The sequence below is a fragment of the Gymnoscopelus braueri genome (genome assembly GCF_963280865.1).
Source record: "Gymnoscopelus braueri genome assembly, chromosome: 1".
Lineage (NCBI taxonomy): Eukaryota > Metazoa > Chordata > Actinopteri > Myctophiformes > Myctophidae > Gymnoscopelus > Gymnoscopelus braueri.
Window position 1 is genome coordinate 50,560,994 of NC_137603.1, and position 14,288 is coordinate 50,575,281.

At 42.3% G+C, this 14,288-nt stretch overlaps 1 protein-coding gene across 1 annotated transcript in view; it reads left to right on the plus strand.

The window, feature by feature from the left end:
* Positions 1-14,288, plus strand: part of itfg1 (integrin alpha FG-GAP repeat containing 1) — a 200,028-nt gene that overhangs the window by 132,009 nt on the left and 53,731 nt on the right. The window contains exons 11-12 of the mRNA XM_080439008.1: positions 5,936-6,089; positions 6,663-6,771. Of these exons, the coding sequence (XP_080295134.1) occupies positions 5,936-6,089; positions 6,663-6,771 (263 nt within the window). The remainder of the gene's footprint in view (positions 1-5,935; positions 6,090-6,662; positions 6,772-14,288) is intronic.

Below are 14,288 nucleotides of genomic sequence, written 5' to 3' on the forward strand. Positions count from 1 at the left end.
AATGGTGCGCAGAGGATATGCAGCAGGATAGCGAGTTGCTTGGCACATTACCGTTAACAAATACACTGCTCCTGACTTTGAACGTGGTAGAGGACCCACACAATCAATTATTAGATGTTCAAATGGCTGGCTAATGGCAGGAATGGGATACAATGGGGCTGGTTTCAGCTTCTGATTAGGCTTGTCAGTTAACTGACATGTATGACAAGTTTTGATAAATGCTGCCACATCTCTCTTCATTCGAGGCCAAAAGAAATGTCTAAGAAGCCTGTCATAAGTTTTTCTCACACCAGCATGTCCAGATTCATCATGAGCTACTTTTAACACTGACTGGCGAAGTTTGACTGGCAACACAATTTGGAACACTGGTTCACCCACAAACCTTCCCTCATGTGGCAGCCACTTTCTCACCAACAAGGAGTCCTGCAGAAAATACCCACAAGCACTGTCAAGCAGCTCATCCTCCGGCCGTATCAGCGGCACCAGCTCCATCAGAGAGGGGTCAGCCTGCTGCTCCGCAACCAGATCTGAACGTGTTATGGACAATGGAAAATTAGCAAGAGGTATTGAAAACTTTTCGGATACTTTAGTCGTAATAGATTCGTGTGACTCAGATTTCTCTTTTAACTTAGCCATTGCACGGGTCACCGCACAAGCTGTAAAAACCTCTGGGAAGTCACGTTCACTTTCATCCGCTTCCCCCGTTACCAGGGGAACGGACGTCACCACTGCCGGCGGCGGAACCTCCGCCCACACCCGAGCACCAACCAGCTCGTTACCTAAGATCACCGTTACCCCTGGAATCGGCAGTGCTGGGCGCACGGCAAGCTTTGCTTCTCCCTGAAACAGTTCACATTTGAGCACCACTTTATGCAAAGGAACCAACAGGACATTCATGTCTATGCCCCGGATAGGCACCGCATCACCCGTGTCAGAATCATTAGTTAAAGGGAGAACACCAGCCTGAATAAATGAGTCAAAAGCCCCAGTGTCCCTCAGTATTGTTACCGGTACTTCTTCCCCACCTTGCACCAAAGACACAGACCCTTTCATGATAAATGGACGGTAAGAATTCAGTGCTGCAAACGATGTATCCTTGTTTTGACCGAGATTAGGTGAAACACAAGTGGACACCGGACGAATTGGAGCGGCCATGCCAGCTCCTTTTGGTTGCGAATTTCCCGCATTGAAAGGTCTAGCCCTGGGAGGTCCGTTTAACATAAAACATTCCGATTTCCAGTGACCCCGCTTATGACAGTAATTGCAAACCTTCTCCGGCTCACACAAATTACTGCTGTTGTTAGTGTTGCCGTTGCCTTTAACTTCGACAGGAAGAGGTTTATTAAATCGGCCATAAGACTCCTTGGCAACATAGTTGCCACCGCCCGCCTTAAACTCTCCCCGGTGCGTCAAGACATAGTCATCAGCGAGCGCTGCAGCGTCCGCCGCATTGCTCGCCTTCTGCTCAGAGATATATGTCGCCACTCGAGCAGGAACAGAATTTTTAAACTGTTCCAAAATCATCAAATCACATAACTCTTCAAAATCTGTTACCTCCGAAGCGTTACACCAACGGTTAAAGTAAGTGGTCAAATCACGCGCAAATTCCAAATGACTCTGTTTGTCATGTTTTTTCCAAGACCTGAACCGCTGTCGGTACGCCTCGGGGACGAGCTCGAACGATTTAAGCACCGCCTCTTTAACCAGAGAGTAGTCTCGACTGTCGGCCACACTCATTGCCGAATAAACCTCTTGCGCCCTGCCTGTTAATACGCATTGTAACATCAACGTGCGCGCCGAGTCGGGCCATTTACGCACGTCGGCCACGCGCTCAAACATTGTAAAGAATGCCTCAGGGTCACGTTCAGAAAACTTCGGCACCAAACGTATATTTCCATTTACATTAAACTCCCCCATGGACTGTCCTGCAGGTTCTGTAGATACTATTGCATCAGCTGAAATCTTACCGTCCCTTATCAAGTCTAACCTGCACTGCTCTACTTGAACTTTTGCCTGTTCAGTCTGCTGTTTAGCCTGTTCAGTTTGCTGTTTCATTTTCAATTGCATATTGCGTGTCTAGCCTCACTTTGTCCTGCTCCACTTGCAACTTAATTTGTGCCATCTGAAGTTCCATTATCTCTTTTTGCTGGTCGAACGTCAACCCTGGCATTGCTACAGGTAAAGGCACCGCCTTTGCCGCCTCTAGCTGGATAGGTGAAATCTTTTTTGGCTCTTCATATTCCTTTAACAAATCAGTTTCAAATAAATGTACTCTTAACACTGCCACTAAAGTCTCCTTTAATTTCTTGTCACCTGCCTCAATTTTAATCTTAAAATGCTCTGCTATTTTAAGTAACTGGTCTTTGGTGCACTGAAGTAATAGTTCCTCCGAAGGAGAACCCAAAAATGCCTCTAGGGTACACATCCTGGCTAATGTGCGCTAAGTTAGTCCCCCAGCTGGTAAACAAAACAAAATACAAGTGCCCCTCTGCTCTATATAATCCCCAAACTAACTCCACCCGTCTTCATGCCGGTTTGCGGAAGGTATTTACGCACTGAAGGCCACCGCAAAGGCCTAGCTCATACCAAGGGGTAGGAAAAGCAACCAGTAGCTGGCGACCTACGTCCAGCCCTTAGCTGTGCCCCCGAGACGGAATGTGCACGCACCGGTACACACCCGCTACAGCCGCACCTTGCACCTAAACCACCCCCCCCGGCCTAACCCTGCGACCTAATCTTTTAACCCAGTAACTAAATCGCACCTAACAGGGACACTCATAATAATACTGAAACCAAAAAAAAAACAGCCGGGTAACTTTTTTTTTCTTCCTTTAACTTAGCAGCACAAATACCAGGAAAAAACTCCCCCCCGTAGCAACTTAATCAAATCTGTAAATTATCAAAATCTAAACAGATTAAATTCAAAATCTAAACAGATTAAATTCAAACCAAAGAAATTAACTGCATCTCCCAAAGAAAGTCCAGACAAAAACAAGCGTGTAACATCGCTTTGTCTCTACTCACCGGACCGTTGAACCAAATGGACCAGGGAATCCCCGGATTGATTCCCAAATGACACTCCTTTCAAAAAACCACGGCACAAACTGCCAATCAACTGCCAATCAACTGCCAATTTGGCCAATTGACACCTGCGTCGCAGCAAACAAATGCAGAAGAGCGAGTCACTTGACTCACCAAACTTACTGCACACTCAAAAGTTTTACGGAACGAGCCCCCATTTTGTTATGACCCTGGCCTAGGGGGACCAGGGAACACAACAAAAAGACAGGGGAGACGCAGTTTACAAAGAATATAGGGTTTATTAAAGTAATCAAAATGAACAAATAGATAAATGAACAGATGAGGTGTGGAAATCAGTAAGATCAATAGTGTAATGCGTGTATGCATGAGTGGATTGTGTAGTGTGTGTGAGTGTTGAATGTGTGAACATAAGGTGGAAACAAGGAGGTGTAGGTTGGGTGAGGAGCTAAAGCAAATGAACTGAAGGAGAGAAAGAGGACTGGGGAGGCAGGCTTTTATAGGGCGTGGACACCCGGGCCCAGGTGCACGCCAATTTGGCTGATTGCCAACTCAGCTCACTGCTCCCCAAGTCCTAGGAACCAATGAGAGAAACAAATGAATACAAAGAAACCATATAACCTAAGAGTGACATAACATACTATAATATCATACAGGGAACCGTCACACCTGCTACTGGCTGCACCGGACACTGAACTTTTTATGATGGACGGTCGATGGTGTGAGCGGGGGAACCTGTCCAGAACTCGTCTCTCCGACTTTTGGGCCGTGTGACTCACAGCAAAGGCCAGGTCCTGGTTGGTTTATTTCGGGTCAGACAGCAGCAACGCATTGGCGCTGAAGGCCCATTGGCTTAATGTCTCTCCGTTCGGTGTTGTATGGCTGTAACCCCAATCTGTGTGTTGGCAGTTGAAGCCCCCTGCATAGATGGCGGGTGCAGGTGCCAGCGGGAGTGATGCCATGGTCAGCGTTGATGGTGGGGGCTTGTAAACCTTGACAACCGATGTGGCCTGCACTTTAGTAGACAGCCACTCGATGCTCGAGCCTGGTGGAGATTGGCCAGTGGCTGTCCAGCTAAGGTCATTCCTGACAAAGGTTGCAAAGGCTGCAAATTAAACTATTCTGCATCGTGGCTATGAGTGTGTTTTTCTTTACTTTTGTGTTCTGTGGTTAAACAATAATTTTAGGTTGGGTTTAGGGTTCAATTTTATACATTTAGAGGTTAGGTTTAGGGGTTGGGGTTAGAGTTTTCCCTATATTATAGTACTGTGGTGTGCGGTGATGACTATTGTCTGACTATTTTGAGCTATATTTTGATGGCTATTGTCTGGCTATTTTGAGCAATTTTCTATGCTGTCCTAAAACGATGTTCTCACAAGTATAGTAATACAAACAAGTGTGTGTGTGTGTTTGTGGGGCGGGGGGGGGGGTGCAGGGGAAAGCAGAGAACACTTTCACACCGATTCTATTTTTAGAGCGCGTGCCTCTTTTTCAGGTTGCCAAAACCCTGAGAGGCTCTGAAGACGGGAACAGGGAAGAAGTGTCTCTATAGACAACAAGACCAAGAGACAGTCAAGGTCCCCTGAGAATTAAATGACAGTTAGAGGCTGAACAAGATGAACAACAAAGAGAGAGAGAGCGAGAGAGAGAGAGAGAGAGAGAGAGAGAGAGAGAGAGAGAGAGAGAGAGAGAGAAATCACCAGCCTTTACTCAGAGGAAAAATTGCTCAAGTGAACGATGAAATAGTGTTGATGGTATCAAAATGGAGCGCAGCAGCAATGTGTTATGAGTATGACTTCCGCCTGGTCTGATCTGAAAAAATAGAGTATATTGTATAAAGACAGTATATTGTATTAAATATGTATATATTTTTATATATATATATATATATATATATATATATATATATATATATATATATACATTACATTCTGCAAATGCCTGCCTGCCTCCCTGTCTGTCTGTTGTGCGTGCGTGCGTATGTGTGTGTGTGTGTGTGTGTTCGTGTACAACTTGATCCATGTTCACCTGTGACTCTTAGATAAGTCAGTTCAGAGTGACATGTTACAATCCTTAATTTGTGATCGCCTAATCACAATTATTTGAGATAATCGCAATTATTTCGCGTAATCGTCATAATCCTTTCCATGTTGAAAATGTTTCATACATTTTCATAACTTTTCCAATATAGTGGAAATAGCAGATCTACAAGCTCCACGTTGCAATGTGATGTGTTGTAAGCTTATAGATTGGCTATTTCCACTATTTATTAATTAATTTAAAAAAAAATATCGGTCATTTTCAGTAATTTCTTTGTATATTAAAGTTATTTGTCGTATCTGCCTTGTGCAATGTTTGTTTACGAAGCCTAAAAGGCAAACAGAAATGCAATTCTTATTTATATGTTCCAATGTTCAATGCCAAAAGCACAATTAAATTGTTAACTGCTAATTACACGGGGAGAACATGCAAACTGTGTGGAGTTTGCATGTTCTCCCCGTGTCCCTTAGGGTAGGTACCCTCACAAAAAACATGCAGTAATCCTGGTCTCTATACTGCCTCCCCCTGGTCAGTCGGGGCGCCTGATGGAAACAAGACCGCAAGGACTTTCATGAACGGACCTGTTAAAGGAATTATCCTTATCCTAGCTCAGTTCGGGGCTCTCCCCAGGCTGGCAGAGGGAGTGTAGTGCCCAGGATTACAGCTAAGGCAATTTGGCACTGGGTGAAAAAATGGGTTACAAAAAAGATTTTCATTAAAAAATCATGATGATAAAAAAATATTAATTGCAAATATTTGTATGACAATTAATTGTCAAAATGTCATGATTCGTGACAGCCCCAATCATAAGCTCACAATCTCATCTTTCTCCCTGCGTCTCTCTGTCTCCCCCTAGTGGCCAGCAGCAGGCCTTCCTCCTGGAGAACGTCCCGTGTAACAACGCCAGCTGCCACAACGCGGGCAGAATGTTCCGGATCCTCTGGGACCAATCGGATCTGGGCTCCATTCCACATGCCACCGTGGCAACTTTCTTTGACATTTATGAGGACGTGAGTCTCTTTAATGTCAAGGTCATCTCTGTTCTGGGAACACCAAAACTATTGACAAATGTAGGCGTTTGGCACATGCTCTTATCCAGAGCGACAAATATGAGATCTGAGCAGTGTTAATTTCGTCGACTAAATCTATGACGAAAAATTTTAGTCGGCTACTGCCGAAAACTAAATAAAAACTAAACTTTGATGCACACTGTCTCTCTGCATTTGATGTATGTGATTACCTTGCTTCTTGTAAGTCGCTCTGGATAAAGAGCGTCTGCTAAATGCCTGCATTATAAATTGTAAACCTATACAACAATTGACATTTGAAGCCTCAAGTTCGGGGGCTTGACCGTCACAATGTTGGATATAGGACACTAAAATTTGAGAAAAATACATCCGAGTCACTCAGGTCTGCACACACACACACACACACACGCACACACGCGCACACACACACACACACACACACACACACACACACAGGGATAAAGTGCCATGGTTTCACTGTGTCTTTGTGTGTGTGTGTGTGTGTGTGTGTGTGTGTGTGTGTGTGTGTGTGTGTGTGTGTGTGTGTGAGTGTAGGGCATACTGGACATGCTGGTGGTGAGTCAGGTGGACGGTGAACCCGAGCTGAAGATCCACGCCTTGAAGAACAACTATGAAGCCGACGCCTACTTTGTTAAAGTGATCGGTAAGAGACCTTGATTCCTATTGGCTCCCTTTGCTTTCCTTTTAGCCTATGATGACAAGCCAAGAGAACGGCGTCAGAAAGGCAGAGCGCCCGTTCGATCCGGTTCGATCCCCGTCTTCTTCCATGGCTTATAGGGTCGACGTGTCCTTGAGCAAGAAACTGAATCCCAACGGCTCCCCGGGTGCCGCTCAGTAGCCGTCCACTGCACCTAATACGGAACTAGTTAGACAGTACAGTACTGTGATAGTTCTCAAACTTTTTCATGTCATGTATTTGGCCGTGGACCCCCATCTGAAAAGATTTTGCCAGGGACCCCCAGAAAAGAAGATTTATGTAAAAACATTAGCTAAAAATGTTTCAGACATTTTCGATATTTTTCAAAAAAGAAATATATATAGCAGATGTACAAAGCTCGCAGTGCGGCACAAAGTGACACGCTGTGAGCTTGTATATCTTATATTTTTGAATAGCCAACGTATAAATGGATAATGTGGTTACATTGATTGTGATGCTATTTTAACTCAATTTGCTGGGGACCCCCTGGAACCCTCCACTGCAGTATAGCATAACCCTGTTTTGATGGCAAACAGTAGCGCATTATTATTATCAATCTGAGACAATTTACGAAGCATACAAAGTAGCAGTTACTGTCTTAATGAGGAAATCCTTCTCATTTTGTTGCAGGCTTTATTGGTATCATCCAAATCTGGGAAATTGTTAATTGTTAATGTTTTTTAAAAGGTGTTGAATGGATAGTTATTGAATGCTTTAAAGAGCACTGCTTTCCAGGCACTCGAGATAACTTTCGTGCATGTTTTTCTTTTTAGCCTAGCTTTAGCTTTATTCGATTTGAGTGGGTGCATGTGGGCTGAAATAGTCAGTGCTGGTTGGAGGGGAATGTCCATTACTTCTGCACAGACTTTGATTTTCCCTTATTCTGAAGCTAGCTCCTCCATGTTCTTAATGTTTGGGGTTTCAATGTCCAATGTACTGTACTTCTAACAAATTCCCACAGGAGCAACAACTAAAGGGGAAACGTTTGTTTATTTACTTTGTTAGTACAGTATATGGGGAAAACAGCTCACATCTATCCCCCAATCATTATCTTTTTTTTTTAAATATGTTTTGGGGCTTTTTGGCCTTTATTTTATAGTTTTCAGTAGAGACAGACAGGAAACAGGGAGAGAGAGAGACGGGGAGAGACACGCAGCAAAGGTCGTCGGGAACTGGCTCTCCGTGTGGCTCTCAAGCACATGGTCACGCGCACACACACACACACACACACACACACACACACACACACACACACACACACACACACACACACACACACACACACACACACACACACACACACACACACACACATACACACACACAGTGTGCTCTGTTTCCCCCCTGGCTATTGAGTTAAAGGGGGTCTACCATTGGATTTTAAGACGCCAATTAGCATATTTCTTCTCTTAGAATGTCTTAAGCATGAATGACCCGCCCTCTAGAAGCCAGAGAAGAAGACCTCTGTAATGTGCCATGTCATATTGATGTCATAACCATGTCATAATCATCATGTACCGCCCGCGGAAAGACACAGACTCTATCTACTCTGTTGCCTTTGAAGTCGACTCCTTCCAATGCTTGTCTGAACTTAAAGAGCTCACTCCATCTTCACTTCTGTCACAGGGACTGGCGGACAGTACCTATGTACATTTACTTGAGTACTGTCTTTAAGTATTTTTGGAGTATCTGTACTTTACTTAATTATTTGTATTTTTGGATGACTCCACTACATTTCTAGAAAGTCATTATGAATTAACCACTTAAGCCCTATTTCAAATAGTGAAAATAGCAGATCTACAAGCTCACAACACGTCACATTGTGGCTTATAGCTGCTATTTTCACTATTGATATTGATATTTCTTGAAAGGTTCTAGAAAATCTTTGAAATTTTGTTTGGGGGGAATGCAGCAATACAGCAATGCATTGAATATTGTAATTTTTACTAAAAGCATGTACTGTACTTTTGAACATTTTGATAGTATTTATCTTGTTTTTTAGATAAGCAACTAGGACTGTCGCGATTATCAAATTTTACTTGACGATTAATTGTCGCTCAAATAATTGCGATTAACAATTTCATTGTGAACACTGGAACATGAATGAACATGGTTTTGCCTTGAGGCTTCTTCAACAATAAGTGCACACTGCACAGGGTAGATATGACAAATAACTACTAATTCAGGGTTTGAATAACTTACATAGTTTAATGCATTTATTAAAAAAAACATGAATAGTGGAAATAGCAGATCTACAAGCTCAAAACACGTCTATTTCCACTATTTTGAAAACATATGAAAATGTTGAATGACGATTATGCAAAAACAAATTGCGATTATCTCAAATAATTGTGATTAGGCGATTATGTAATAGTTGTGACAGGCCTAATAAGCAACATAATTTTTTGTTAAACTACTGTAGTTGTGTTATAGCCTCACAGCACTGCGCGCGGGACACACACCTCCCACAATCCTCAGGGGTCTCTCAGTGTTAGTGTTTCTTGTAAGACAGTGGTTTTCAAAGTGGGGTCCTGGGGGTCCCCAGCTAAATTTGTCAATACAGCATTACAATCATTTCAACAACTTAATCCATTTATAACACTGCACTGCCCGAGAAAAGATCAGCCTACAACGAGTAGTGCGATCGGCAGAGCGGATAATGGGAATCGAGCTCCCAGCGCTCCAGGAACTGTACAAAAAGCGGTGCGTGGTCAAAGCCAAGCGCATCATCAAGGACAAGCACCACCCAAGTCACAGACTGTTCAACCCCCTACAACGACGCGACCGGGCAAGGGGCTCTACCGCAGTATCAAGAGTTCCACCACCAGGTACTGGTGTAGTTTCAATCCGGCTGCTGTCAGAATGCTGAATGGGGCATAAGCCTGAATGAGGCATAGGCCTTGTTCAGCAGCCTGACAACAGGCAGCGCAGACTTTTTCTGGCTCTTCCTGAACACACCTGTGGATTATACCAGGGACAATGACTTGGACTTTAGCCCCCCCTCGGACACACCTGTGGACTACACCAGGTACAAATGACTTTTTGTTGCACTCCCTCATGGAGCTACATGCGGATTATACTAGGGTCAGTCCACTCTAGGTGGACACGCACTGACCTTTTGCACCTTAATCCCTTGTATAACGCACTGACTTTTTTTGGTCTTTTTTATTGTGCTCCTTTTCCTCTAAGCACCTTAACGTCCATTGTCTATCATGCACAGTATAAGTATAACATGCACAGTATACAATACATTGCTGCTATGCTCAGGCACCTTAGTTTAGTTTTTTTTAGTTTTTATTATCTCAGGTAATTTGTAAATATGTAGATAACTTGTCTGGCCTTCTGTTGCTCTCTTGTTTTGATCTCCTTCCCACTTACCCCCCACCCTCTTCTTCTCCCCCCCCCTCTTCTTTCTATGGAAACTAACGTTGCGATGGGAACGATGTACAAAAAAGAATTTCACCCACTTTTTTACCTTGTAAACCTGTGATGTGACAATAAAACTGATTCTGATTCTGATTCTAACATTGACTATTCAAAAATAGCAGATCTACAAGCTCACAGCGCTGCAACAGTACATTACATGTGCTTGTACAGTACATCTGCTATTTTTGAAAAGATATATTTTCTGATGGGGGTCTTTGGCCAAATACATATCAAAAAATGGATATTTTTTGAAAAATCTTGAAAATGTGTGCAAATCTTTGAATAGCTTTCTGTAGCGCACATTTTTAACTCTGTTACAACTTCTGGGGGTCCCTGGAACAAAATATTTTGAGATGGGGGTCCACGGCCAAAATTCATATAATTTTGGGGGTCCTTGACATGAAAAAGTTTGAGAACCACTGATTATAGCAACATAAAAAAAACTTTTAAAAAAATAGGATTTAGAAGACATTTGTAGAATCCCCCCAGAAGCAAAGATTTGAGTTCAAAATCTTTGCTTTAAAAATCTATATATATTCAAAGATTTTCACGATTTTTCACGATTTTTCAAAAATAGCAGATCTACAAGCTCATATATGAGCTTGTAATATCTGCTATTTTTGAATAGCCAAAGAAATCTAAAAATGACACGGATTCTTTCCCGGCCTTAATGGGTTAATAAGTGTGAGGACCACTGTGGTAAGAGACTCATCCTGGTGGAGGGAACTAACCATGCAGGAGGGTGTGAGTCATTCATACTGCACTGCAACTCTGTTCATATTTTAATGGAATACATTATGATTCTAAACAAGTACAGCATGTACAGTACTCTCCTATATGCTCTATGCCACTGGTTCCCAAACTTTTTACTTCGAAACCCAAAAGAGAAATTGGCCAGCAGGGACCCAAAGTAGTATAAATAGCAGATCTACAAGCCCACAACGCGCCACGCTACGCGATTGTAGATCTGCTATTTTCACTACTACTTACACGCTTTTTTTGTATTTTATTTAGGGAAATTATTTGATTATTTTACCTTTTTACTCATGAAATACTTAAGAAAAACGTTGTTACTTTAGAAAACTTTTTAAAATCTTTTGAATTATATATACTAGTCCATATAATACCCGGTGACCAGGGCCGGCCGCTGGCATAAGCAGTCTATGCGGTTGCTTAGGGCCACAACCACTATGGGGGCCGGGGAGCCCGTCATAGTCACAGAAATTGTTCAGACTAATCGAGAAACCTGTGAACGTTGGCACCTCAGAAGATCACACTTCTTGAGAAACTTTCTTTCTTTCTTCCTGTGATGTCTGCTCCTATTCAGTCATTTCTGGTGATGGCAGATCAGCATTATTAATTTCCAATGAAGAACACGCCGTCCTGGCACTAGACAGAGGGAACCAGCCCATGCAGGGTTGAGGAGATGACTTATAGGGAAGTACATTGGGCATCACACTCTGTGATGATTGTGATCGAGGTTTCTATGGTTTCTGCAGGAGCAGGAAGAAAGGCCAAACTCGCAGGCAATCAAAAAGTGTGATCTGATGTTGTATAACTGTGACTGTGACAGGTACTTCAAATGACAGGTGAGAATTATAAGCTTGGTCAAATTATTCAAACTTGCAGTTTTGGACAGTCACAGTAAGGCTTTTGGAGTATCAGCTGATAACAGCTGATAATATACTTAAAAGTAATGACAACGTAATGGAGTAAACGTAGTGGAGTTAAAAGTATAATATTTGTCTTAGAAATGCAGAGGAGTAAAAGAAAAAAGTAAAGTGGGCTTTATGGTATATTTACAGCACATTTATGGACAATTAATCGAATAATCACTTACTGATAATTAGTCTACAATTAGGCATTAGGGGCGAAGCACCCCTAAAGGTCTGACCCTAAAAATGCTCCTGATATTTGCATTAACAACAACGCAAGCTTTAACTATTAGTTTTGCCATCCTTTAAAATGTGTGTGTGTGTGTGTGTGTGTGTGTGTGTGTGTGTGTGTGTGTGTGTGTGTGTGTGTGTGTGTGTGTGTGTGTGTGTGTGTGTGTGTGTGTGTGTGTGTGTGTGTGTGTGTGTGTGTGTGTGTGTGTGTGTGTGTGTGTGTGTGTGTGTGTGTGTGTGTGTGCGCACGCACGTGCTGGGAGTGAAAGCACTTTGTCTGTGTGTGCTTGTGGCAGACGGCAACAGTGTAACACAGTGGGTCTATGGATTGGACGCATGCGCAGTTTGATCATTCGTGGGGGGGGTGGGCGTAACCATGGCGACATTCTTAGACATAAAAACGCTAATAAACAGAGTACATTTGGGGAAAGCGAAAAGCGGGCTTCGGTGTTCTGTGCACATGCTGATGGTCAATGGCTGTGTGCAAATGCAGATGAATTGCTCCAGGCACTGAGGAGAACTGGGCAATTCTTTGCACACAGCACAGACAGAGCTACAGAGGCACAGAGCTTTGTAGAATTATTGGATGATATATATATATATATATATATATATATATATATATATATATATATATATATATATATATATATATATATATATATATATTATTTTTTATGTAGGAAAAATGTCCATTGGACACCTCATTACTCAACTACAATATAATTGTAAGTCTCTCAACATCATGATATTAGATTAGGTGGGTCTTCAATGTTTTTCAGGAGAGATGAAAGAGATTATTCAACTTTTTCATAGATTTCATAGTGTTTGACAGTGTTTTGTAAATTAATCGGAATCAAATTGATGTTGGTTTACACATTATCTTTGTGTATTTTCAGACATTTAACCACGTATACCCTCAATACTTGACCTTTGGCTCTGTACTTGGTCTGCTCTTTAGTCCTTCACACCAAATCTCTTTGCCGAAATTAATAGATCTACAAGCTCACCACGCGTTGTGCTTTGTCGTGTTGCTAGCTTGTAGATCTGTTATTTTCGGCGAATGTTCCCTTCGAATATGGATGTTAGGGTTCAACTGTTTAAGATTTGGCGGCCCCCTGTAGTTACTGTGAGGACCCACTAGGGGTCCCGGACCCCCTGTTGAAGATCCATGTACTGTAAGTCTCTCATCGTCATGATATTGGATTATCCAGATTGTTCATATTCACGTGAGTACATCTGGCACTCTCATCAAGACAGGTTGCCTGCTGTCCATTGTGGTGATTTATTATTATCTGCTTACTGCATTTAACGCATTATGATGTTTGATAGGATCATTTCTGTGCCAATCCTTTATTGCATAGGGTTTGATTTCGACATTGAGAAAATAGAAAGTAGGTATTCCACTGTGTGTTGTGTGCACGGCTCCCTGGCATGGAAGTGTCTTTGTGAGAAGAATAGTGTTTCTATGTTTGTATGAATGAAAAGGCGCTTGTTTTTATTTAGTTTGAGTACCTGGCTGATGAGAAGACAGGCTGTTATGGTGTGTTTGTTCTTTAACCAACCATTAGTTGAGTGTAGCCCATCCATCATTCAGCGTACGATGCTATTGAAAAATATGACCACTACTAATGGATAGAGATGGAGAATTATTTGCATGCAACTGTGTAAAAGCTACTTGGGGACAGAGATGGAGAATTATTTCTTTGGTATGATGGACAAAGTCCACTCAAAACTCTAACATAGCTACCAATGGATGGAGACTTATTGTTATGTTGTTGTTGCACTGAAAATGTACAGTAACGATGCAGCTTTTGTCCGTCTACCAACTACATGGTGGAAAAAATACTTGTACTTGAGAGCTACATCTTGGCACTGGTTTAAAGGTTCAAGTTCAAGGCTCAAGTTCAAATCAGTTAATAATAAAATGCTGAGAGAGGAAAAAAAACAAGGGACAAAAAAATCTTGCTGTTTTTTTTCTTTCTATGAAAAGCTCTTTCTGCCTTTACTTTTGATACTTGTGTTTCTACTTTTGATACTTAACCACGTTTGATCACCTGATACTTTGGATTCTGACGTACATTTAATGCGAGCCACTTCAACACTTTGACTCAAAGTGATTTTCTAATGGGTGACTTTGGTGCTGGAATT